General features: G+C 30.2%; 1 protein-coding gene across 6 annotated transcripts in view; it reads right to left on the bottom strand.

The window, feature by feature from the left end:
* The window catches only part of LOC111684277 (alpha-tubulin N-acetyltransferase 1), a 52,751-nt gene that overhangs the window by 12,030 nt on the left and 13,510 nt on the right, over positions 1–27,211 (bottom strand). For 5 of the 6 annotated variants that reach the window (XM_046953264.1, XM_046953262.1, XM_046953267.1 and 2 more), the window contains 4 exons: positions 8,195–8,330; positions 7,952–8,107; positions 5,314–5,685; positions 2,591–2,753 (listed from right to left, as the gene is read on the bottom strand). In XM_046953264.1, coding sequence (XP_046809220.1) covers positions 2,591–2,753; positions 5,314–5,685; positions 7,952–8,107; positions 8,195–8,301 — 798 coding nt within the window. In that variant the 5' untranslated portion in view covers positions 8,302–8,330. Of the gene's footprint in view, positions 1–2,590; positions 2,754–5,313; positions 5,686–7,951; positions 8,108–8,194; positions 8,331–16,798; positions 16,895–27,211 lie in introns of those variants that run through there. The other variant, XM_046953266.1, reaches the window with a different exon arrangement.

Raw genomic sequence — 27,211 nt, 5'->3', positions numbered from 1 at the left:
CCCTTAACCTATCTGATCACAGAATGGGTCTGCTAGGTTACTATTTTCGGCATGACTTATCGGATCTATATCCGAAAGATAGATTCCTATATTCGTGCGACAAACTACTTTGGTCAAGGAAACCAGAGTGATTAGGTCGAAGTGTACTAATACGCCGACCGTTTTCTCTCTTTTTGGGTATCACCAAAGAGATCAAATACTGGTCCCAAGTGTGTCCCCAGTGATGATATCGCGAGGACGACCTGCCTACCTAACTATATGTTTTTTAAATCGAATTAACTTTGGACGAATTATCAGTCTTTCAAGTTCAATTCGGATATTAAATTCCTTTTGAATGATAAAAATTTGGGTTTGAATTCAATGTAACTAAAACTATAAAACAAAGTATAGCAAGTAGTCCGATTCTCACATATAGGAAATTACTCTCTCACATCACTTTTTCACTAACACATGTTTAGAGTTAGGTACTGCTGTCAATGAGTCGGACTACTTGTTATACTTTGCTATAAAATTTGAAATATTTTAATTCTTTCGCATAATTTCTATTTAACAAAAAAGTGTCTGGATAAATCGTATATTTTAATAGATAAGTATGAAGGTTAAGTTCGAAAGACAGCCGCTCCATACACAGCTCACTTTTTTTTGGTATTAGTGTCCCTTTCTAAAGCTTATAACTAAAACTGGCCTACGAGCTTCATAGTATAATGCCCTAAATTGAGCTTTTTCACACAATTCGATTTTGTAAGAGAGACATCGATGTCCTCATACTTATTCCTAATTGCGCCTAACTTGTTGTTACCAGGAACTAATATTATCCTGGAATTTCTCTCTATTCTAATCTTTGATTGACCTAGATGTAGTAGAGGCAATCACCAGATGACCTATAACAGTTTTTCTTTTCGTGCTTTCCTATAGCAGTTTTGTTATAAGTGCAACTCTGCTGCGGGTAGTCACCTTGAGTCTTCAAGAGCATGGGGGTGAATGGCCATCTTCGATCGCCTAGCGATCACGGGTAGTCACCTTGAATCTTCATGGGCATGGGCTTAAGCATCCTAAGGATATGAACTAATAGCTACCCTGCCCATACCTCACAGCTTTTGTTCTCTATGTTAAGAGCGTATGTGGGGTAAATGGCCATCTTCGATCGCCTAGCGATCACGACTTCAATTTGATAGCGTATGTTCCATTAGTAAGGACAACTACTAAAAACATTGAAACATTTTGTCGTAAACAATTCTTCAGATTCGCTGACGAATGTAGTGTCTTCCAAGCAGAGATCCTAGCGATCTGAAAAACGACTAAACTGATACGAAATAATATCGATCCGGGGACAGTTGTGACAATTTATGTCAATAGTCAAGCTGATCTCAGAGCATTGGCGTGCCACACGGCACATTCGCGCCTGGTAGTAGATTGTAGAAATGCCTTTAGGCATTTCTACATTTGGTCGTAAACAATTCTTCAGATTCGCTGACGAATGTAGTGTCTTCCAAGCAGAGATCCTAGCGATCTGAAAAACGACTAAACTGATACGAAATCATATCGATCCGGGGACAGTTGTGACAATTTATGTCAATAGTCAAACTGATCTCAGAGCATTGGCGTGCCACACGGCACATTCGCGCCTGGTAGTAGATTGTAGAAATGCCTTTAGGGATATTATCATACTGTTTGCCATTAGATTGTGTTGGGTGCCGGACATGGTAATGAGGTTGCGGACGAACTAGATAGATTAGGTTCCTGAAATAGTAAATTGGATTGCAATGTATCAAAGGCCCTATGGCCAAAACTTGATATAGGAGCTTCCAAAATACTTATAGGACCGGATATACACAATCTAAGAATTCGTTAGGTATGCTGCTCAGTCAGTCAGTAAGAGGGACAACAATTCACAGAACTATTGTAGGTTATGCGAGGATAAGGAGGAAAGGGAGTCGATCGAGCATATAATTTGCAACTGTCCTAGGATACAGAGCCTCAGGTTGAAATGGCTGAGGGTTATATCTATCTTTATGCCTTTTTCCCTCTGGTTTTTATTTGTAGTATTTTTACTTTTGTTTTCTCACTTCTTGAAGGGAATCACAATGGACCTTGAGGTCTCCGAGTCGATATATATAGCGCAAAACCCTTCATAACCCAATGTCAAAGAACTGAACAATTTGGTTTGTAACTCTGAAATAAAAGTACGTGACTGTGTAGTTAGATGTTGCTACTTCGTAAAATCCTCCTATTCTGCATTTCGATTATGTTTCCGCATTCAGTTACGAAACAAAAGAAAAAAGTTATTTCAGCAAAAATTGAATTCCAATTGAATAATATTTAATCCCAGTTTATTCATCCTAAGCTTAAAGATCTAGAAACTAGGTTCTGCGTTGAATCGGAATATAAAGATAATTTAAAACATTTATAACTTTTAATTAACAAAAAGTTTGCAGTCGTTTTTGAATTCTATTATAAAATCAAGAATTTTTTGTCTGAAAATTTAATTTAATATTTTACAAAAATTTAACTTATCACAAACATATATTTAGAAAAAGTTTAAGAAAATAAATTTGTTAATATATATTTTATGTTAATAATAGTTAAATACCTCGGCCATACTGCAGGTTGGTCTTCTGGCACCATAACGACCCACCGGTGATATCTGTGTTATCTGTGTACTGAGATTAGGAGCATCTAATTGACGTTGTTGTGAACGTTTTTTATTATTATCATCACCCAAATATGTAGCACCAAAAAGTTGTGTGTTAGGACTATGTTTTTATTAATTTTTAGTTAGTTGTTTATTGTAGATGTTTGATAAATAATTTATTTAGATTTTAAATTTGTTCATAATGATGATGAAGTTGTTTTGTTTTTTTTTTTGGTAGTAAATAGATGTAACACATATGAAATATAAATAGAAAAAATAAATAAATTTATTAATATAATATGTTATAAAATTAGTTACTTTAATAATATGTATATAAAGTAAGAAACTTAAAAATATTAATTTAAAGAAATATTATTAACAATTATTAAATTGTTAAGCAGTTAATTGTTGTAGTGTACATATAAAATATTTATTATTGATGTTAAATATAAATTATTAATATAATCATCAAATTGATTTTAAAGAAATTTATTATATTTTAGTTTTTTTTATTGTTTTTAGTTCCTTAAGTTTTTATTAATATTAATATTAAAATAGCATGTTGCCATCTTGATATGGTCAAGTTTCACATGTAAATTAGTTGTTTTATTTACTTTCGCCAAATGTCTTGTAATATTTCCGTTTTAATCCCAGTGTATATGTAAATGCATGCACGTGAAAAGGTACAAGTACTTATGCATAAACACATACATACTTATAATTATATATCACGGCAGTTAGGTGTTTTTATTATTTTACACTGTTTTCTTTATAGAAAATGTAGGCTAAACAACTAAAGAAAATAATGCTAGTTTATAGTAAAATCGTAAGGTTTACATATATATATATTTACTTTGGAAATTATACATACGAAAGTGTGTTATTTATAAAGAATATTGTTGTTTTTTGGGTAGTTTATTTTTCCAGTTATGTATACGTGAATATCGAAATATTTGTTTTACTTTCTTAAAGGTGTTTTATTACTAACTGCCAGCCATTCATATGTTTGAAAAACTAGTTCTTACAAAGTTTTAAGGACTTAACCTTATATTTTTTTTGTTTACACTTATATGTTCCAAAGGATTTAAAAAAAATAAATGTTTAATAATTCTATCTGTTTATCTATTTATCTATCTGTCTATCTATCTATCTATCTATCTATCTATCTATCTATCTATCTATCTATCTATCTATCTATCTATCTATCTATCTATCTATCTATCTATCTATCTATCTGTCTATCTATCTATCTATCTATCTATCTATCTATCTATCTATCTATCTATCTATCTATCTATCTATCTATCTATCTATCTGTCTGTCTATCTATCTATCTATCTATCTATCTATCTATCTATCTATCTATCTATCTATCTATCTATCTATCTATCTATCTATCTAACTATCATTTATATATTTATTTATCTATCTATCTATCTATCTATCTATCTATCTATCTATCTATCTATCTATCTATCTATCTATCTATCTATCTATGTATCTGTCTATTTATTTATCTATCTATCTATCTATCTATCTATCTATCTATCTATCTATCTATCTATCTATCTATCTATCTATCTATCTATCTATCTAATTTTGCGATGGCTAATTATGATTAAAACGCAATACAATATCTGGCTTATGCCTAGAACTTTTAAGTTCATTCATAATCCTATTAGGGAACTTCTTTCTTTCTTGATTACCTCATATTCCTTTTGATCCAGCCAAGTCTAATTATTTTATCAATAGCACCCTATTGAATAATAAAATAAAATTGAACTGCGACAAATCCTTACTTTAAAACAAAGTTTTCAAAAAAGTTTGAAAGGAAAGCAAACTCTGTTGTCAGAAACCTTAGTGGTGTTAACGTATTAGTAAAATAATAGTTTAAATCATGTTAAAATGTATAAAAAAATTATTTTATTAAGAGATCACTTTAAGAGTTTGGCACATAATTTTTTTTATTTTACAAATTTCACTAATTGTTTAAAAGTTCTTGTCATGAACGCATTATGAATGATCTAAAATTAAAGTTATGTAGTAATAATTTGTACTCTTTATAACAATATACCCTTGCGAACCAAAATGTTTTAGTTTTTCTATCAATTTTATGACACGTTAAAAGATCAATATGTAGGAACTGATTTCTTATTTTAGTTTAGGAACTACACTAATATTTAATATACATAATTGTTTATAGGTTTGTAAATATAAATTACCTTAAGTAAAACTTGAATGAATTGAGGCATAAATAAAAATGTGTGAAAAGTTTAAGGGTTTGTTCTGTTAGTTTTCATGACACCCAAACATGAAGTTAAGACGTCTGTATGTATGTATTCCATACATATAACACTTGACATGAAACGCGGTTTTTAAAAACAATATTCTTAACACACGTCAAGTTTGTTTTTTTTCTACTTTTTGCCCCCATTTATTATTTTCATTGTACATACACATACAAATTCAACATTTTGTAAAGGAACAAAAAATATTAAAAGTTCCTTAATATTAAAAACAAAATTACAAGGGAAGTCAAAATGACGCATACAGTGTAAACTTGTACACATAAACTATGGTTTTCTTATTTTAGATTTTCCTAAACATTTAGAGGGTAGGTAGTGTAGTGTAGTTATAGTAAGTCAACAAAATGTGAGTAATATAAATTTAAATGTACTTACCTATTTGTGATATGCATGCCACCGTTTGTATGTTGTTGTTGCTGCTGCTGTTGTTTATTGCCATCATCAAAGAAACCCTCATAGAGTACGAAATTATTAGACTGCGGTATGGTACGTACTAGACCATAATGTTTCTTTAAGAAACCCAAGAGTTTCTCTGACGGTCTATCCACTGAACATTTGACAGGTGTCCAATTTTCATCAGCCAACATGGTTTCGAAGAGATCTTTACCCAAACCAGCTCTTTGACGTGATTCGTGTATATAGAAATCCAAAATAGATGGTGCATTTTCTACTTTACGTGTCTGTCCTGTTTCATCAAACAAATATAAATCTTTGGTGCCCACCTTAAGTAGACCTATGACACAGCCACTGTGAAAAAAAAAATTAAATAAAAAAAATATATTATTAATGAGTTTAAGGCAGGGCGTATAGTAATTGAATTCAATTAGTTAAAACAATTTGTCACAGGTCAATGTCTGATATAGTTTCCAAAAAGAAACCTTCCTTCCTATCACTTGAAACGTGCTGTTAGAGTGTGTTGTGTTAAAGTTCTTAAAAAAGAAATTATAATTAATTTCAAAACACAAGTATTGGTAAAGAGCATTTAACGGAAACAGGACATGTTGAGGAAATAAATGTATTAAATTTTTTGATGAAAACACGTGTTAAGATTTAATAGACCATTTAATTAGAAATAAGTTGAACAAAATTTGGTTATAAGTAATTTAAAAAGTATTTTGTTGTAGTTACAAAATAAACACAATACTATCAAAGTTCGTATACAATGAAGATCCAAAAATAGATTAACAAAACACTTGAATAAGAACTAAATAACATAAATAAAGAAGAGATATAATAGAAAACAGGTCGATAATCAGAAAATTTACCAAGGCGATCCCATAAATAATACAATGTAAGATGTGCCCTAGGTTAGGTATTGAGGCAGTCGGCCATTTGATCGACTCACTTGGGTTCTAGTGGTACCGTTGTGATCTGATCTGATCAGATCCTGCAAAAAAGAAAACCAAAAGCTTAAGGACATTATATGTCCGAGATTAATATGATATTAAACCAGCCAGGGGCACGTATGAACGATTCTATTTTATAAACGTCTATATTAGATAGAGCCGTTCATGCAATGTTCGACTGCCTAAAAACTCAGTTCTGATATCTGCTAGGGCAGGACAGAGGCAGAGGAAGTGTTGTACTTCTGCAATAGTCATTGTATGTAAGATTTAGTCTTTTCACCTATAGTACATAGCCCTGTTAGGATGGCTACCAGTATACGAAGTCTCATCCTAGACAGCCTCATCAAACAAAATGAACTTCTCTCAGGTCGTTCTTGATATTAAGCAGTGGGTCAGTGATGACCATCTGGTCTGAGCAATCCCCTAAAGATCATGCTGAGATGTGCCCTATGTGACCAAAGACCCCTTAGGATCCAGTCCTATAAGTATCTTGCTAGTCCTCACAGCAAGTGTTAAACATAAGGTCTTTGATGTTGTTTACTCCGTTTTATTATTTTACGGATTTTCTTAAATATCAATCTATAATAGGTAAAGGTTTGAAGCTAATCCAGTTAGTTTATTCGCAACCTTATTACCATGAACATCAGCATACAACACAGTCTAATGGTAAACAGACTTTAAATGTCCTGCAATCTACCACCAGGCGCAAATGTACCGTATGACATGCCAACACTCTAATAGCAGCCCCCTTAATCAGTATGATGCCATATCAGTTCCATCGCTTTACAGATCTCCACTTGGAAGACGATACATTCGTCAGCACATATGAAGACTCATAGAGACTTAGTAGAGTCCTGTACACACATCCGCTACAACATGTTCTATATGTAATAACTAAAGATTGATGTATTATGCTGCTTGTGGCGTACTTCTAATGGCACCAATTACGCCAAGCGAAGCACACCTTTGAGTTTTATTGAACATCTTCTGATATTAGTCTCTCCTCTAAACCTTACACCCGCTACAAAATGTTCTATAGGTAATAGATAAATATTGATGTCCAATACTTCTTGTGGTATACTTCTAATGGCACCAAGAGAAACACACCTTTGAGCTCAATTGAACATCTTCTGATAACAGTCCCATCTCAAAACCTCCCAACAGATAATGCTCCCATTAACATACAATATGTAAATCCAATGTATAATATCTAATTGCCTAATCCATTTATTCTTTATAGAATTCTTGAATTTGTATAAGGCATAGAGTCCCTTTTTTATTCTTTTCTAGATATTTTACTACCATGAAAGTTACCAGAAAGCAAAACCGTTTCAACAGATGTAAATTATTCTTTCTAAAGTAAAAAAACAACAGTTATCGGTCTAAAGTTTATTGTTTTCCCTCTCTCATTGATAAAAATCACATTACACTGAATCGAGATATAGGGGCAGGAGACATATTTTGTTAGTATTATGTAGCAAAGGACTGGATCCAAATGGTATTTGATAGATAAGTAAGTAAAGTATCATCTTTATCAGGTTTAGGGGATATAGAAAATCTAAGATTCATTTTATGAAATACGACTTGGACTAAGGTTCCACATTTCTTTATGTTACCCGCTATATTATTTTCCATTAACAAATGTGTAATAAATTTCTATAACTTACTTTTTACCAGCATTTACATCGGCCATCAGATAAATCGTTTGATTCTCGGACATCCTTAAACGTTGTGCCGTCGTTACCGGTTTACTAAGTTTTTGGGCACTGGCCGATAACTGACCCAAATGATCAATTATCTCTGACATTTTTGATGTAGCATCTCTGCAATGTATAAAGAAATGATCATCTAAACTTTACGAGAAACACCACAAATATCACATCTGAAATAGTATATATTTTAATACTCACAAACATTGTCGACGATCTCCACGAAATGTATGCGGTAATAGATTCGAGGTAACCTTAACAATCGGTTGGGTAAAGAGAGGACTTAGATCAAAACGAAATTCCACCATGATGTCTTAAGTACGTTTTGTTGTACAAACTAAAATGATAAAGAAAATAACTTAATGCATATAAATTTTTAAAGACATTCAATTCAAATAAATTGTTTAAATTTAAATATGTATATAGTACAAAAGAAATATCTCATGCAAAAAATTGCAATTTCAGCATTATATTAGAAAAAAAATAGTTTATAACATTTAACGTTGGAAGGAAATAATATCATAGCTGCTGCTGCTACCTACAATTTTAACAACTTAAACCATATTTACAACAATAAGACCCAAGGAAAATATATGTGGAGGGTTAATGCTGATTTGAATATAATTTCATGAAATCATTTTTCCAACACAACATCATGAGCGCGTAATTCATAAGCATTTGCCACAAGCTTTATGTACATATAATATTGGTGGTGGGGGAAACAATTTATGATTGACGTAACCCACTCAAATACTCATACAACTAGACCTAATAGCAAGTATATATTAAAGGTTAGGTTGATGGTTGTATATCGTTTAGTTGTTAGTTTTTTTTTATTACCATTTAATTTAAAATTTTTCATTCATTGGGGTTGGCTTGGGGTAGCAGCAATACTAAGCTGAGGTTTTTTTTGTTATTTAAAAGGTATGCACGTAATACGCCTATTATAATTTTAATATTTCATAAATGTGATTTTCTATATTAAAAGAGCATTGAACTTGCACAAATTAGACTTTGAATTAAAATGACATGAAATGGAACGGAAAACCAAACATACATATGATTTGATTGCGCTTACTGTATTATTATTTAATAATAATGTCATAAATTTTGCATATATGATAATATTATAAACTTGAGATTGTTATAAAGATAATATATAATTTACCAAAATCCTATGTACATATGATGTGAATAATCTAAATATGCTATTGTATTAATTTTTATACCCTTCACCTTCGTGAAAGGGTATATATAAGTTTGTCATTCCGTTTGTAATTTCTTTAATATAATTTTCCGACCCTATAAAGTATATATATTCTGGATCCTTATAGATAGCGGAGTCGATTAAGCTATGTCCGTCTGTCTGTCTGTTGAAATCAGTTTTTAGAGGACCCCAGATATCGGCGAGATCCGAATCTTCAATAATTCTATTAGACATGCTTTCGAGAAGATCGCTATTTAAAATCAGCAAAATCGGTCGGTAAATAACGGAGATATGAGCTAAAATCCAAGACAACCTCTGAAAATTTCACCAAAAATGCCATATTTTTCCATGCTTTGTTAAAAAAGCAACAACAACACTGTATATTAGAAAAAGATTTACACGTGTGTGTAGATGTATTTGATTTTATTCAGCTGTGTATTTTTTGTACGTTTGGATGCTGTGACGTCATTGCGTTGTTAATTTTGTTTTTCTGTATTTTTCGTTATGTATGTTTAGATGTCTGTTGGTTTAGATGAATTGTGTATTTTGTGTTTTATTTCGTTTAGCGTTGTTGTTCTTTTTGTTAAGCTTTTGATGTAATAATAATGTAGTCGGGAAAAAAATTAAAATTTATAAAAGATGTTTAAAATACACTATGGTGAAGGGTATATAAGATTCGGCACAGCAGAATATAGCACTCTTACTTGTTATTTTGTAAGAATGTTATAAGTTTAGGTTAAGATGCGTTATACACCGTTATACTCGAAGACAGACAAGCAACGAACACTACAACAAGACAAGAAAATAAAAAGTTAGGTAAAGAGGGTAGATGAATGGAAAACGGGTCTGTGTCCCCCTATAAAGCCCAGTCAAAGAAGTGAATAATTCCCTTGACAAAACCTAGTAGACTGACAGGGTTAAATCCCGCTATTTCCCCCTATTTCCCAGCCATTTCAGCCTGAGATTCAGTATTTTAGGACCGATCTTTTTAGCTGTCCCACTTACTAACAAATTTTCTAACTGAGTAGTCAGAACTCTTAGAATGCATCTATCCAGTCCTTTGAGTATTTTGGTAGCACCCATATCAAGTTTTGGCCAGAAGGCCCTTGATTTTTTGCAATCCAATTTAATATTCCAGGACTGGTGGATTATATTACTTATTCTCTAGAATATCAACCTATTATAATGACAAAATCCTTTTCCTATCCGTTATATAAAGGTTCGAACCGAATCTAGCTAGTTCGTCCGCAACCTCAATGTCATGCATGTTAAAGTGCCCTGGCACCCAACACAATCAAGCGACAAACAGACACATAATGTCTTTAAGGGCATTCCTATAATTGCAACCAGGTGTGAATGTATCGTATGACAATCTAACGTTCTGAGAGCTGCTTGACTATCAGTATAGCTTAGGTTAAGAAGGGTTATTCATCAAACAGATATAAATACACTGGGACAAGCAAGGTCCATTATTATTTCCTTCACCGGAGAAGATTGGAGTATAATTTAACAATTAATTAGTTAGAAACGTAGATGTTTGTTAAGAATATATGTATAGTGGGAATCGTACCAATGATCTCTGACAAACTTCAAAATTTATCTCCAAAACATCTAATACCGGACAACCAAAGAACCGAAAATTCCCAGATAAAACCTAGTATATTATTCGTTATTTAAACATTTATTTTTGTTAACAGTCCCATAATAATCATTACAATATTTCTTAATTACCACCGATTGACATGCCAATCTCATAAAATTTTAACTCATTTATTTTCCCGGGAAGTTAGATGCAAAGTTTTCTGATCATTTGCGATAGGCTGCTGGTCGAAGTTCACACTGCAGCGTCGAAAATCTATGATGTATCTGAATCAGATGGACTTCATCTGTTTAGATGTCCCAACCATTAATAACTGTTTAGTCAACAACATTTTATGTTATCTGACCGACATTAACCGAATATCTGCATAGATATGCTTATTCATATGGATTTATCCTGTACCTATTAAAATCCATTTGTTGAAGCGAGCAATGAGAAGATGGAGACTAATTGTCGCAATAATCAAATTTATGTTTATTTGTTGTGAATTAAATAAACGTTGGACGATTGGGGATTAAATTAAAATTAATCCTCGAATCCTTGATCACTCAATTAACTTTGTTTGCTAGTTTAAGCGGCTAATAGAGGTGGTTTTAACTTGATCAAGAAATGCAAAAGTGTAAACAGCTGATGCAATAAAATTAAAACAATTGCTTCTAAACAATAAAATGTTTGATTAACAGATTAGTAAAGTTTATGGAGACTTTAAAATACATTTTTTTATTTTAAATTTAAAGTTTTCATTAATTTTCTTATTACCTTTACAATTGTTTTCTTCTTTTTTATAATTCATGTATTGTTTTGATAACAAACAGTGACGTTTTGTGTTGTTTTGTATGGCAACACTGCGATGTTTAATCTTGTACTCAAAAACATCAAAGGGGATAATATTTTTTTTTAGATTAACCAATCTGTTTTAATTGACATTAAAGTGACTGTAAATGTATGTCATGGAAATTAATTAAGCAGAAATAGAATCTAAACCTATGAATTTTAACTCCAACCTAATTCATCAAGTTTTTCGTCTAAAGAAAAGCCAAACCTATCATTAACATTTAACTGTTAGTAAACTATTTTAAACCTTATGGTCATGTTTTACGCAACTATTAGTGTGTAATCAAATTTAAACTTTATCTTAACAACCTGCTAAATTAATATTAAATACTAGTATTAATGCATTTTCAAATCAATATTATTTGAATATCATGAATAAACAATTTTTAATTATACTTTATTGGAAGTCCTACTTTAAGTAGTACACAATAACTAATTCCTTTACCTTGTATCTTTTACAAAACTATAATTAACTACATCTATAGTAAAAGTTATACATATAGGGCATAAGAACAGTTTGGTATTTTCTCACACGCGTTTTGATTTCTTTGTTTTTTAACAATGTAAACAGCTGTGAACTTTTTTAAAATTCACCTAAACTACAAACTAACAAGGTTCATAAACAATTTTTTTTATAATAAGACTTATAGTTTTATAAACACTGCTTACTTTAATTATAAGTTCGTAGGTAGGATTTATACATACAATTAGTTCGAAAGTGTTGAAAAAACTTTTACAACACCTCAAAAACTTTAAATGTTATATTCAAGTTAAAGCGTACCAATAGGTGTATTTCTTCTGATTTGACGTAGTATACAGCCTGCTATCAACCTAACCTGACTACCACATTATTTTGTTATACCCGAAATCGGAAGAATTTTAGATGTTCCTTTTGCAATTAATGGATATTATTTGAATTTTAAATTATTTGGCATTAGAACTAATTCTGTCAGCAGGAGATTATGTGATCGATTCACACTAAAGATCTGGCCAAAGACCCGACGAAGGCCTAGATGTATTTCATCGTTTTTGATGAAACAAATAGCGAAAATACTTTTCTATGTCCAAACGAAATTAATGCCTAACTATATACATACACTAGCTAGAGTCAGCTTAAGCAACTGTTCCTTAAGCTAGGTTATGGATATTATAGTTGGGCCTTTACTAATACATTGAGTCATACGCGATCATACTTTCAATATAAGCGGTAAATCTTTCGACTCTTCAGAGAGATGTTATATTAGGTCATATTTTTTATCTTGAAGTCTTTATGTTGTCTAACAATGAGTGCTTGAACTTAGTAGGTTGTTGAGGTAAATTTAGCAATAATAAATTAATGCAAATCATGGGTCACGTTAAAAAAAAGGAGCATGATTCATGCCTTCATTACATAGGACTACTAACGGCCAATCTTTAGGTGAAGGTTAAGGGATTAAATTAAAATAAATCCTCGAAAGATGTTTTTGAGTACTCAATTAGTTAATTTTGTTTGCAAGTTTAAGCGCCCAATGGAGCAAGAAATGCAAAAGTGTAAACAGCTGATGCATTTTTGATTTATCGATTAATACAAAGTATAGGGACTACACAATATATTTATATTATTTTTTTTCATTTAAGTTTTTATTAATTTTTATATTACATTTACAATTGTCTTCTTCTTTTTTATAAAATATGCATTGTTTTGATAGCAAACAGTGATGTTTTCGGTTGTTTTGTATGGCAACACTGCGAAGCTTAATCTTGTACTCAAAAACATCAAAGGTTCTATAAATCGACTTTCGAATAATAGAACAATAGAATTTTTGTCGAAAAAAGTCGAAAAGTCGAAGTCGACTATTTTGTTCCAAAAAAAGTCGATAACTTGACTATCGTCTGTGAAAAAAGTCGAAAAGTCGACTTTGTTAATAAAAGTCGAAAAAATTCGAAAAGTCGAAAACGGTCGATAAGTTGAAGAAAGCCAAAAAAAGTCGAAAATTCGAAAAAAGTCGACTTTTTATAAAATATTTATAGTTGAAAAGTCTAAAAGTCGACTTTTAATTAAATGAAAAAAGTAGAAAAGTCGAAAAATCGACTTTTCATAAAATGAAAAAAGTCGAAAAGTCGACTTTTCGTTTCAACTATAGAACCCTACAATGGGGATTAACAACATAATCAATTTATTTTTAGATTAACTGATCTGATTATTATTTAGCATAACTTGACTATCGTCTGTGAATAACTTGACTATCGTCTGTGAAAAAAGTCGAAAAGTCGACTTTGTTAATAAAAGTCGAAAAAATTCGAAAAGTCGAAAACGGTCGATAAGTTGAAGAAAGTCAAAAAAAAGTCGAAAATTCGAAAAAAGTCGACTTTTTATAAAATATTTATAGTTGAAAAGTCAAAAAGTCGACTTTTAATTAAATGAAAAAAGTAGAAAGTCGAAAAATCGACTTTTCATAAAATGAAAAAAGTCGAAAAGTCGACTTTTCGTTTCAACTATAGAACCCTACAAAGGGGATTAACAACATAATCAATTTATTTTTAGATTAACTGATCTGATTATTATTTAGCATTTGATTGCCAATTCAAAAAGCCGCTCTAAGAGGATACTTAAACAACATTAAAAAATTCCATATCAATTAGTCCAAATACGAGTAATCATTTATAAAGAAAAATTTAGAATTATAACTGGATTGAAGTTGAATACGTAGATTTTGAACTTAAGTATGTATATCTACGAACTCTAGTTAAATCCGTAGATTTTGAACTACGAACTCTACTTCAATCCAGAAATTCTTGCTATTTTTATAAATACGTATATTTTTATTACATTATCTGCTATTTAATCTGCAAATTAGTTTAAAATCCTCAAATAATTCTCTAACAAAGGATTATAAACCTGTTGCGTTTAGACTTTAGGTAATAATTATACCTGTATTAGCTGCCAGGATTTTTAGATTTACCTAATACTTTTTAAATTACCGGCTATTATTTCTTATTGCGATATAACCATGAAAACCTTTTAAGAAAGAAACACTTTAATTCTTAATAACAAACCTAACAAAAACATTTTAAATATTGCCTTTTTATCTGAAACAACCTAAAATTATTATATTCACTATGCAGACAAACAACATTTAGCAGAGTCACACATACACACATCACTTATTGTTAACCTTGTAAAATATGCTTTAAAAAAAGTTTGCAATAAAGCTCAAATAACCAATTAAGTTTTTCTTTGTGTTTCCTTTATGAAAAAGAAATAGAAGAAATAGAAAACACCCAACAATGTTTTATTAACAAAACATTTTTGGCACGTCAGATTTGCTAGAAATTCTTTGTGAAATCAATAACTGACAATCATTGCCAAAGTAACCATTGCATTGGGCATTGAAATTCATGTATAAAGATGTCTGGAACGTTTTAAATTTTCACACGATTTTTTTTTCTTTTTTATTTTTTTTTTTTTTTTGAACAGCTGTTACAGTTATGGAAATTCCCTTGCTGTCAGCTTGTTTAGCACTATTTTAATTTGCTTAAGAATATTATATATACCTTAAGAGTTTTGCAAATTATTTACTTATATAAACAATATATGTTTGTCCATAAGTGTGCTTATGGTGTTCTTATGGTTTAGAGATAATTACACAGACCAAATGTTTACCGGGGACAACAAATGTGACCTTCACTTTAAGAGCTTTTGTCAGTCTGATCTGTAAAACGCATCTTTAAGACTAAGACCAGTAATAAAGATTGTAACTTTAAGTCTACTAAGAGCGGGTTTTTGAGTTGGTAATCAAATAATAATTTATAATCACATTAGTTAATCTGATGATTCCACTTTGATGTTTTTGAGTACAATATTAAACTTCGCAGTGTTGCCATACAAAACAACAGAAAACGTCACTTTTTGTTATCAAAACAATGCATGTTTTATAAAAAAGAAGTAGAAAATTTTAAATGTAATAAGAAAATCAATGAAAACTTAAATTTAAAGCAAAAAAAATATATTTTGAAGTCCCCATAATTTATACTAATAGTTAAATCAAACATTTTAATGATTATTTTATTAAAACTTGTATTAATTTTTTGCCATTAGTTGTTTACACTTTTGCATTTCTTTCTCAAGTTTAAACCACCTTCATTAGGCGCTTAAACTAGCAAACAAAATTAACTAATTGATTATTCAAAAACAACTTTCGAAGATTAATTTTAATTTAATCCGTAATCCTTTACCTAAAGATTGGCCCTAAGTATACTACGGAAGAGGATAGGATAAAATTCTTCTGATTATAAGGTGTTGATATTCGAGTATAGTATGGTATATTATTCTCACATCTCAGTCTCTTTAAGTGCTATTAATGATGTTTTAAAACAAGGACATCGGATAGAATTTCGGACTTTTTTGTTTCGTTTATTGCTCCCTTATACCTATGGTTTAAAACTCCCTTATACTATGGTTTAAAACCTAATTCGCGCGAAGAAAATATTGCTTAAAAGACTGATGTATATGAGGACCTTATCCACCGGTATACCTAGAGTAAGGGTTTACTCTGGTCATACCAGTTTTACTACAGTGTTTTCTCTATAAGTAAGAACAACAACAAATAATGGATTCATGTTTCGGTCTGCAGATTAAGTCTTATTGTGCTGTCCAGGCCAGCAATGGTAGGCATTAAATAGATTCAGTACATAAGCAAAGCGCTTGATCTTGAAACGGCAGGACCACCACCGTACCATATTGAAATTAGATTTACGAGGCAGATGTACACGTAAAGCACTTTGACATCATAAGAGGAGAGATATACTCTTTTACATGTTAATACTATTACGGATTCTCTTTCGACAGCTTTGTCATCATACAGCTGTTCAACTATTCGTGATTAATTGAGACTACCTTTAAAATGGCTAAGATTGTTGCCAATATATAACCCACAAAAATCACAAGCTTTGTATAGTCTTCCAGGAACAAAGCTACGAAGCAAAATTACAGATAATGAATATTCAAAAAACGAGTTCTACAAGAGTTTTTATGACGAAGAAGAAGAAAAAGACCTACATTCTCTGTCAATGATCGACCCAATAAGAACAAAGGTTTATCACTCGGATAAATTCGGATTTGGTGTGACAACATTATTTACTAAAACGCTGCTACCTAAAAAGGATCAATATGAACCCTACTTACCAAAAGATAGTGTGTAATTTTTAAACAGACGATCGAAATTTCTAACAAATTTTTTGAAAATTCTTTTGCGATTTCGATAATTGTTGAATGCCAGAACATTATTTTTCTTTGGATAATTAAAAAGATTTTATTAATTTAACATTTCTTTTATAATATTTATTGTCTTTTAAAAATAAATAACTTTGTTTACAAAGCAATCGAATTATTCTTTGAATTCTCTTTAACAACAAAACAATTTTCATTTATATATTTTTTTACAAAATATAAATATTCCATATTTTGCAATATTCTTTCACAACAACGTCGTCAAGTTTGTAAACTGATAACATATATAATTTTTTTTCATTTGTTGCTGACGTTTTACTATATAGTATATTTTTAAGCCCCCCATGAACAGAAAATAATATTGTTTTTTATGCATTTTATAATTTTATTTTTAAAAATACTTTTTTTTGTTCAATGAAAAATAACTATCTACTGCTCGTTCTTACGCCTTTCACATGTAAATTTTTTTCCTGAACAAATAACAACTATAACTACTGATCATCACATTTCTATAATTCTCTCTCTTAATTTTTTGTGTCTGATTTCATATTATTTGTCACAATTGTGAACTTAATTAAGTGTAAATCCCACCCATCCTCCTGTCTGTTAACTCAAGAAATATGATGCAAGAAAGTTGGGTTTAGTTATCATTTTTATTTTTATATATTTTTTTACATGTATACTAAGTATGACTTGCAAATAAAAATACAATTATTTCAAAACATTTTCATAATATGTCAGACGTGCAGCACACATATTATTCGTTCACGATAATTGCCTCTATACTCGATTATTAAAAATACATATTGAAGAGTTCAGAAAAATCACAAATAATTAAGAGATTAATAAATAAATAGCTGAATAAAGAAAATTTTGTATTTTGAAAACAGACGACTTTAATATGAGCTTCGTAATGATTCCATTCAATTAATAATATTCCCAGATTTTAGGAATTTACGATCGTAAGAGATTTTTATTGAAAATATGTATATTAATCTTCGAAAGAATTCCGCAATTCTTTTTTCAGCAATTTCAATTATTATAATTTTAATTTAAAAATTATTTCTTAAAACGTTTAGGGCCAATCTGTGGGTGAGATTAAAATAAAATGAATACTCAAAAGTTGTTTTCGAGTAGTCAGTTAGTTAATTTTGCTTGCTAGTTTAAACGCCCAATGGAGATGGTTTAAACTTAAACAAGAAATGCAAAAGTGTAAACAGTTGATGCAAAAAAAAATATTACAATTTTTATAAAAACAAACATTAAAAAGTTTGATTTATTTATTTGTATAGATTATGGCTACTACAAAATATCTTTTTTTCCTAAATTTAAGTTTTAATTTAATTTTCCATTACATTTACAAATGTCTTCTTCTTCTTTTTTATAAAACATGCATTGTTTTGATAACAAACAGTGACGTTTTCTGTTGTTTTGTATGGCAACACTGCGAAGTTTAATCTTGTACTCAAAAACATCAAAAGGGGATTAACATCAAATAGAATTTCTTATGAAATGATAATTTCTTCCTAATTGAAAAAAAAAATTATTAGAAATTGTAAAATTCTCCTTGCAACGATAATTTTACTAGTTTTTAAGAAGTTCCAAACTGTCTAATTAACTAATTATATCTGTTTAATGTTTATAGTACTAAAACGTGCAAATCTATCGAATTTCAAAATCATTGTATGATCTTTTTGTTTATTTTTTTCACAGACCGACTTGTAATTGAAATTGCAAATTTCCACTTGTTATTGTGTAATAAAATAAAAATGCATAGAAACAATAAAATTACAGTAAAAACTTGTTATAGAGGATCCAACTTTTTAATAAGCTGTAATAAAATAAACGTTCAAATGGCTTCGTCTACGGTACCATAAAGGATCATTCATTGAATTATCTCCATAATTGCCACCTTTAGTTTGATTACAAGATTTACAAGCCCTATTTGGGGGTTCATTTGTATGGGGCTAGGTGAAATAATGGACCGATGTTAACTATTATTAATAGGCTTCGTCTACGGTACCGAAGAAGATCATGTGCCCAATTTCATTGAACTATCTTAAAAATTGCGACATGTTGTTTGATTACAAGGTTTACAAGCCCTATTCGGGAGTATAGTTGTATGGTTGCTAGGTGATATAATGACCGATCTTAACCATTTTCAATAGCTTTCGTTTCTGGAACAATAGAAGAATACGCACCTAATTTTATTGAATTATTTTAAAAATTTCGACCTATATTTTGCTTACAAGGACGGAAATTGTCTCAGAAAATTATTCTGAGCCGATTGGTATACTTTAAGGTGGGTATAGGGCCAATACTATTGTGCATTACAAAAATCAGCACAAACCCAATATACCCTCCCTACTAAAATGGTGTAGGGTATAAAAACAATCAGCTGTTGAAATGATTTCACCTTAGATTCCATTCGTTTTGGAATTTGTTTTGAATTCTGAATTCGATATTTAAGTATATAAAATCCGATTTGATTCTACAAATAATAATATAGCTTATAGAGTTTTTACTGTATTGTAAATAACAACAACTTTTGTCGTCAATTGAATGTATTTTATTTATTCACAAATTTGTTGACTTTAAAATTATTTCAATTGTTTTTTTATTATTTTTTTTAATTGAATGATTAATCCATCCCCTTGATTTTGTTTACACAAAAAATTAATTAATTTATAGAAGTGTAACGCACTTTGTTTTTTGCAATAACAAACCATTTAAATGCATTATGTATGATGTATTTTATAAACATATAATAAAATAATTAATAGTTGCAAATTAATTTATTTATTTTATTTATATATAGTAAATAGCTATAAAACTGGTAAATGCAATTAATCAGGGTTATTACTGTTTTCACTTTCACATTATACCTATATTAAAAAAATAAATAACATGTAAAAAATAAAGATATTGTTTTATTACAAATCTTGGATAGAATCATATTAATATGTTTCCTTAAAACTGATTCAATATTTCCGGTACAATAACGCTATTTTATACTTTTAGCAGATCTTTCTTAATACCTACATATTAATATGTTAAAACAATTGTAAATTACATTACAAAATTCCGCCATCTTCTAATATTTTTGATGTAATTTCTATAAAAATAAGTAGTTAAAACTTATAGGGACCACGTCTGATTTACTTGATATTCAAATATAGTCCAATTATTTGGTCTATTCTTTGAAAAAACTTCTCTGAAAGACTTAGGGAGGATTTCGTTCAATTCAATTAAACGTGGCTTATTTTGCTGTTAGGCTAAACGCGGAACAAATGTAGGCGAGCTTTAACTAACAAAGTAGTTAACTTTGTTAGTATTATCAACTGTTAAGTCAAAAACATAAACAATGAACAGCTGTTTTTGCAAACTTTACTTTTGTAAAATGAAAATGTTTAGATAAAATTAAAATAAACTTTTAATACAACAAAAATATTGATTAAACAAAACAATTAATATTTATTTGAAATATTAACTTCTTCTTCTTCCGAATTAATTAATTTATTGCTTTTGTTTGATTTGATTGTAATTTATCACTTCTAATTTATGTTTAATTGACCAATAACATTCGGTTCAACCAAGATAGTAAGAAAATGGCGGATTACTGAACCAGATTTAAACTAAGAATGTAGATTATCTTTGTCAGAAAAACCCACCCTTAATTGGGAAATACAACTTTTAATATCAGATCCACTGTCCCCTTCCTTTCAAAATTCGCAAGTAACTTTAAAAAAACATTGCACAAGACACACAATTGATAACTCTGTTTCTAACTGATTATTGTAGTATCATGATTAAATAAATAACTATATTATCATTCCTATTATTTTTAAGTGTAATACTTCCATGTAAACAACTTAATCGCATTGGAAGTGTATTTATTGAATGCATTTTTAAGTGGTCGTATGATATTAAAATTTGTTTACAAACTTATCATATTGACAAAGAGTAGTCATAAACAAACAAACAAACACACATACACTATACATTACACTCACTCTCTTTTCCTCGCACACGCACTGGAATGTATTTATTATTTTTTATATATGTAATTGTTTTTGTAATTGACAATTGACGGTCAAAGGGGCTTGTTTGTTGTTTAGCTGACAATAACAGAACAATAAATAAACAACAACAATAATAAAAAACATGTGATCATGTTAACCACAGAAGTACAAATGCATTTTCACTAACCGCTAAAATTATACAATAATCTAGATGGGGTTTCACATTAATGTCCAAGGTTAAAAATTGTTTTACAACAACAGTGCCAAAATTCATTGGAAAAAGTGAAGTAGGATTGGCAAAGCAGTTGAATTTATGATGAGTGGATAACCTCCAAACATGACATTTATGCGGTATTATTCGACCAAGGAATTGATAGCGACTGTACGAATGTCGTTTAAAGCTCTCTTTGGCATTGTGTTCATTGACTGGAAGGACCTCCGTTTCCTCGTGTAGAGGTGAAATTTGTATGCAGCTCATTGCAATTCATAGGGCAGAGTATAGGTAGCTTTTAATGTTTCTTCGCCGGGTTTCGCTGAGCGAATCACTTTATAAGTCGCTAACGAAGTTTCTTTATCCATACCCCAAGTGCTGCCGTAACGCGCTTTTAGAACCTTATTTCTCTAACCTCCAAAAGTATTGGGTAATGCATGGTCGGAATTTGGACTTCATTGACGTTGCGAATGCAACGTTCCTTCATCAACGTGGTAAAGAATGTTGCTGATGTTTTTTCAAGTAATAGTTGCAGGTTACGCGCAGTAAAAAACTGATGCAAAATTGTCTTGACATAACCATTTACAGGAACGCACAATTCATCAATGTTGTGGCCTATCGCTATAATGTACAATCGTCCTTACGGGAAATTACAACAAGGTAAGCCTTGGTTCACTCTACGGGGTTTGGAGCATCATTAAACCCTACAAACGACTAATGCCACTCAGATAATTTTCAATCCATTTCTTCGAGTTGTTGGGCATTGTGTATTGTAGGATATCTTCGAAGAGTATGGTAGCACTGACAGTATCAAAGTTTTTCGACAGTTCAAGTGCCACTAGAATCTTCAATTCACAGGCATCTGCTGATTTAAGCTGACCATTTGTTAAAATTAGTCTTATACATCGAATCTATGTATAAAAATGTATAAAAAGTAAAGCAGTTTTCGCTGCCAAACTCCATGTAGGTATAACTTAATGTTTTATAATAAAAATGGATGTGTATGTTAGACTCAAGCGTACCTAATCGAGTAGTAGAAACAGAAATGGGCGAAATAGTTAGACGTTGATGACAGAAAGAGAATTACACTCAACCACATGGGATAATAGAACATGATAACACAAACAAAACAAGAACAAAAAGTTTCCTCAATTTGGGCAAATCGATGGTTGGAGTGTGTTAAATGCAGATCATGTAGTGAGGATAGTGAAATGCCTATTCTCTAACATAGTCAATCCTTTGCCCAAACACTTTGAGAGAGATGTTATGACAAACATCTTTAGGAAACAGTAATAGGAACATTTTAAGGAATTACGACATATGTAGATACAACTCTGAATAGTAAACCTCAGTAATGTCATTTACTAAAAGTCAATATATTTAGTAAATTATTGCCTAAATTAGTTAAAAAGTAACCTAAAAACTTTTCTACAGAAATCAATAGAATACAAAAAAAAGTCCAGCAATAAATTAGCAGCAGGACATCTCTGTAAAATTAAAATCAAAACAAACAACTTGTATTAATATAACAACGCTTCACAAATGTAGGCCATTAACATTAAATGATCATTTTTGTTTTCTTTGTATTTTCTACATATGTACATATATTTGTTGTTGTTTCTATGAGTATCTTAAAGAGAAACTTGAATAGAGAGCAAGAGCATATACGATAAATTTGTTATGAATTTCAGTGTTTTTTTACAAATAAATATCAACAACAACTCCAACTAAACAGCTGATTTCTTCGTTCGCTACGTTTGTTGTTGCTACTTTCAAATGTCTTAAACAAAAAATAATATTATCGGGTATTTTCCACTAAAACAAATAAATTTAAGCAGCAACATACAAAAAAACACACCCATAAACTGTTGGAATGACTGACAAAGCAACGTAGACTAATTCTAGCGTTTATTGACATCGTCAGATTGGTTTGTTGGTTTTCTAAAAAATACGGAAGGTAGAAACAATAAATATGTATGGATATGTGTAGTCATACATAATAGTGGAAAACAACACGTGAAGACATCATGCTTTTGAAACCAACAACAAAAGTGCGTGTTAATAATAGACTGCGTAAAGGGTAACGCAATAGTTGGCGGAAACTTTCAATCGGCTGAAAAAAGTTAAAAAACCAAAAGCATATTTGAATTTTTATATGGGGTCATAGGTTTATTGCCACTATTTTAACATGTAGACAATAGTCGTGTTTTACCCTGCGATAATTTATGATAAATTTAATAACTATTTACAAAATATGACATTTACAACTTCACATTTAGCAATCGATATTTTCTTTTAATACACAAATCTTACGATTTCATATGCGTTAATTTTTCCTTTGTTCAACTCCATGAATTCTTTTTGCGTTTTTCCCAGATTATGAATTAATTTGTATAAATATATGTCAGATATATTTATAGGTACAGATGAAATAATCTTATTATTTATGTTTTTGTAATGGTGTTGGTATTCATTCACAAAAATAAAAAAAATAACTTCCCAGCTCGATTTTAATCATGATTTTTTAAATTAACACCACCAAATGAAACGCAACCACATCATAATTTTGTAAGTAAGACAGAACTCTTTGTTTTAATATGGAACAATTTTACTTTCTATATCATCAACATTCATGGACCGATTTTTCAGAAGTCTACTACTAAATATTCTTGTTATATTGATAATCAGCCCTATACTAGAAGTTTAGTCCCTCTCCTATACCTAAAGCATGCAAAATTAAAAGAAAACTACCGGGAATAATTGTTCATAATTAGACTGAATATATGGATCCTGGATTTTATAGGTTAAGTTGAAAGAAGGGAATTATCAATCAATGAGTTCCATTTTACGATGACAAAATCTAACTCAACAAAGCTTTTGTAGTTCTGCTGTACCAGTGTTGTCTACTACGCTAAGTCATAACCAGGGGTGAAATGTTCAAAACAGCCACAAGGTCTGTCTGTAATGGGTTGTATGTAAATTGCATCTGATCACCTATATGATAAAAGGAATGTTCGGAAGTCAAGAACAGGGAAGTCATCTCAACTTTAACATAAAACAGATACTCTCCCGAGGCACGTCATGAAGGACCTTCGTCTATACAAGGAGATTATTATGTTCAAGATATCTTATATATTATCTCATATACAACATTATTACGAATATTCATTAAGAATCTATAAATAGCTCGGTTAAAGGTTACCTAATGAATGTTTGTTGTTCTTAGAGGCCGAGAACAAGGGTATCTCTGGCACAACCAAGAAGAAAGACGAGTACTGATGCTGCATAGATAGTGGGGTCTTTATGTAAATTACAAATAGAGTGAAAAATTTACATGCAAGGTATAACATTAGTTATAAAAGATTATGGCTAAAAGAAGTACTACCTTGGTTTTATTTGGAACCACGAAATGTTAATTCGCTTAAATAGAAACAAATTTTATAATAAATGTTATCAGTATTAAATGTAAACAAATTTTCGTATGTTCCGACAAAAAAAGCAACAAATTTAAATAAATTTGCCAATATTATCTTTTTAAAAACATCTTAAAAGAGACGCGTGCCAGTTTCTCTCGAATCAAAATTAACAAAATTCAAGTATTACCCTGTACTATAGAAAACTTGTCAAAATGAGAAAAAAACGTGCTGTCATTTGATTAAACAATATTTTCGTATGTATACTACACATATGTATATAAACATGTTTGTGGTTGTGTTGTTGTTTGTTTGTCTACATCAACATGTGCTGTAACAAAGAAATTTTGATGAGAGTAATATGTGTAGACGTATGTACATATGTATGTATTTCCATCTTGTAATTTTTGCAAAAACAAACATTTCATGATTACACCTAGAGAAATTTATGTACATATATATTTACAACTGATCTAGTAAAAATGTGTATAGAGCAAAATACATACATATATCTATATATAAGATCCATTTGTTTATATAAACATTATACCAACGTTATCAAAATGTTGTCAACAATTTGAATTGTTTTATTGTTCTACAATATTTTATACACGGTAACAGATCTTAATGTTTAATTATTTTGCCATTAAATAAAAAACAAAATAATTGCAGTTTGTGATATGTCATCATACGACTAAATATAAGTAAATATATTTATTAATATTATAAACAGAGTTGCCATAATTAGCGAAGTATAAATTCGCTATTCTCAAAACCAGAGTTTGCAAAAAAACATATTTCATGGACGGATTATCAATAGCAATATTGTTTATAAATCGAGTGACAAGTGACAGCTACCATGATCAGTCGCAAATTATGCGAATATGTAATTTAATTTCATGAGATTTTTTAGATTTAGTGTTAGAGACTTAAGGCTATCATTGATGCGTCGAATGAAATATTTTAAACATTGTTTACTTTATATCAAATATAACAAACTAAACAATATCTCATAATTTTCCAGTGTACGACACATTCAATACCTTCATATACTATAGTTTAAGTATGACTCAGCATATTTTAGAAAAAAATGGCAAGCCTGATTTAAACCAGAAAATGAGTACAATGGTTTTGGAGAAATCAATATAATTTTATAGCTTTGTCACAAAGTCGTCTACAATAAAGAATTATACAATACATTGATAAGTTTTAAACAGAAAGAAAAAGTATGATAACAAAATTTTAAACTAAACTAAAAAAAACTATTCTCTCAGACGATACAATAACAATGACAGACAAGTGGTCATATATATTAATCAGTGATGTTAATGCTAAAGTGTTTAATATTGAAATAGCGTTTTTTTTAATCAATCAAACACTTTACGTACAGAATCATCTACTACTATTCACATTTAAGAAATGAAGTTAGACGTACAGTGCTCTTCTATTCGGAGAATGTAAGAAGATAAGATTGAATCTGAATATGAGAACTTTTGCTTTTTTAATTTAAAAACAAAAAAAGATAAATGTCAATGGAATTTCTAAATAATTTGTTCGCTCTTAAAATCGAATAAGGCATATTTTCTCTCAGCTTTGAACAACGAAGAATGCACTCTCTAAAATTATTGAGAAAACGATGATAATCTGCATAAGTCTAGAAAATCAATCTAATATTCTCAAAACTTAATGAACCAAGCAAAATCGGTAAGTAGGTAAGTAATATTGGAGAAAAGAATAAGTAGTTACTTTTTGGGTGAATAACTACTTGTTTTTGTTCGGCGATGACCAAAAAAATAACTGGTTACAAACATTTCAGGATTTAAAACTGGTTTTACAGTTGTTTTTAATATTTTCTAGTCTATTCTCTTACTCAATGTCGCATTACAAAGTTATTTTATCATTCTATCTAAAATGGTTTTTACACATATGATAATATCAAAATTTCTTGAAAAAAAACATTCAAAATCGACTAGGGTTAGAAACACTTACTAGTTCTTTATAATAGCAAAAGACAATTGGCTACAAATTCTATTAAAAAAATAATTTATGTTATTGATAACGACAACTCATTACCAAGTAATTTATGAAATAACTACATTTCCCACAATACTGATTACCAACATTTTAAAATATTTTACTGTCAAGAAACCTTTGAATAGAGAACAGAGATTACTCTCTAATAATCATGGACAGTCGTTGGATGCGTCCCCTTAGAACGAGAAACGTGGAGCTATAAGACCCTGAAATTCAAATACGATAACATTTACTGTTACTGAGAGCTAATTTCGATCATCAATAGAATCACTAAATATGCATTAATTCAATTTTATGTCATGGCTCTTGGGAAAATGTACCGACAAATACGAATAAGAGAAAATTTTTCTAAAACTTTTATTGAATGTTGGAAAAAGGAACAGTTAAAATCCCTTAAAACTCACGATTAATAAGAAGAATTGTTAAGAATAAAGTGGGGAATATAGAGAAATTTAACCGACAATATTAAATATGAGGTTATTTATGTAAAACTGGTATTGAAAGTTCATCTCAAAATTGATCGTTGTCGTGCATATACCATCGCCAGCCCTCGATCTTGAACTGCTTTAGCACAAAACTAAATGAAGAAAGTATTGAAACCCTTCAAGACTCACAACTTAAGTGAAGCAAAGGGTACGAGAAGAAAGACTATATGAATATTTAACTAAAATCGTTAACGAGTATAAAA

Source organism: Lucilia cuprina, chromosome 5 (assembly GCF_022045245.1).
Source record: "Lucilia cuprina isolate Lc7/37 chromosome 5, ASM2204524v1, whole genome shotgun sequence".
Classification (NCBI taxonomy): Eukaryota; Metazoa; Arthropoda; class Insecta; order Diptera; family Calliphoridae; genus Lucilia; species Lucilia cuprina.
This window is presented reverse-complemented; position numbering and strand designations above follow the sequence as displayed.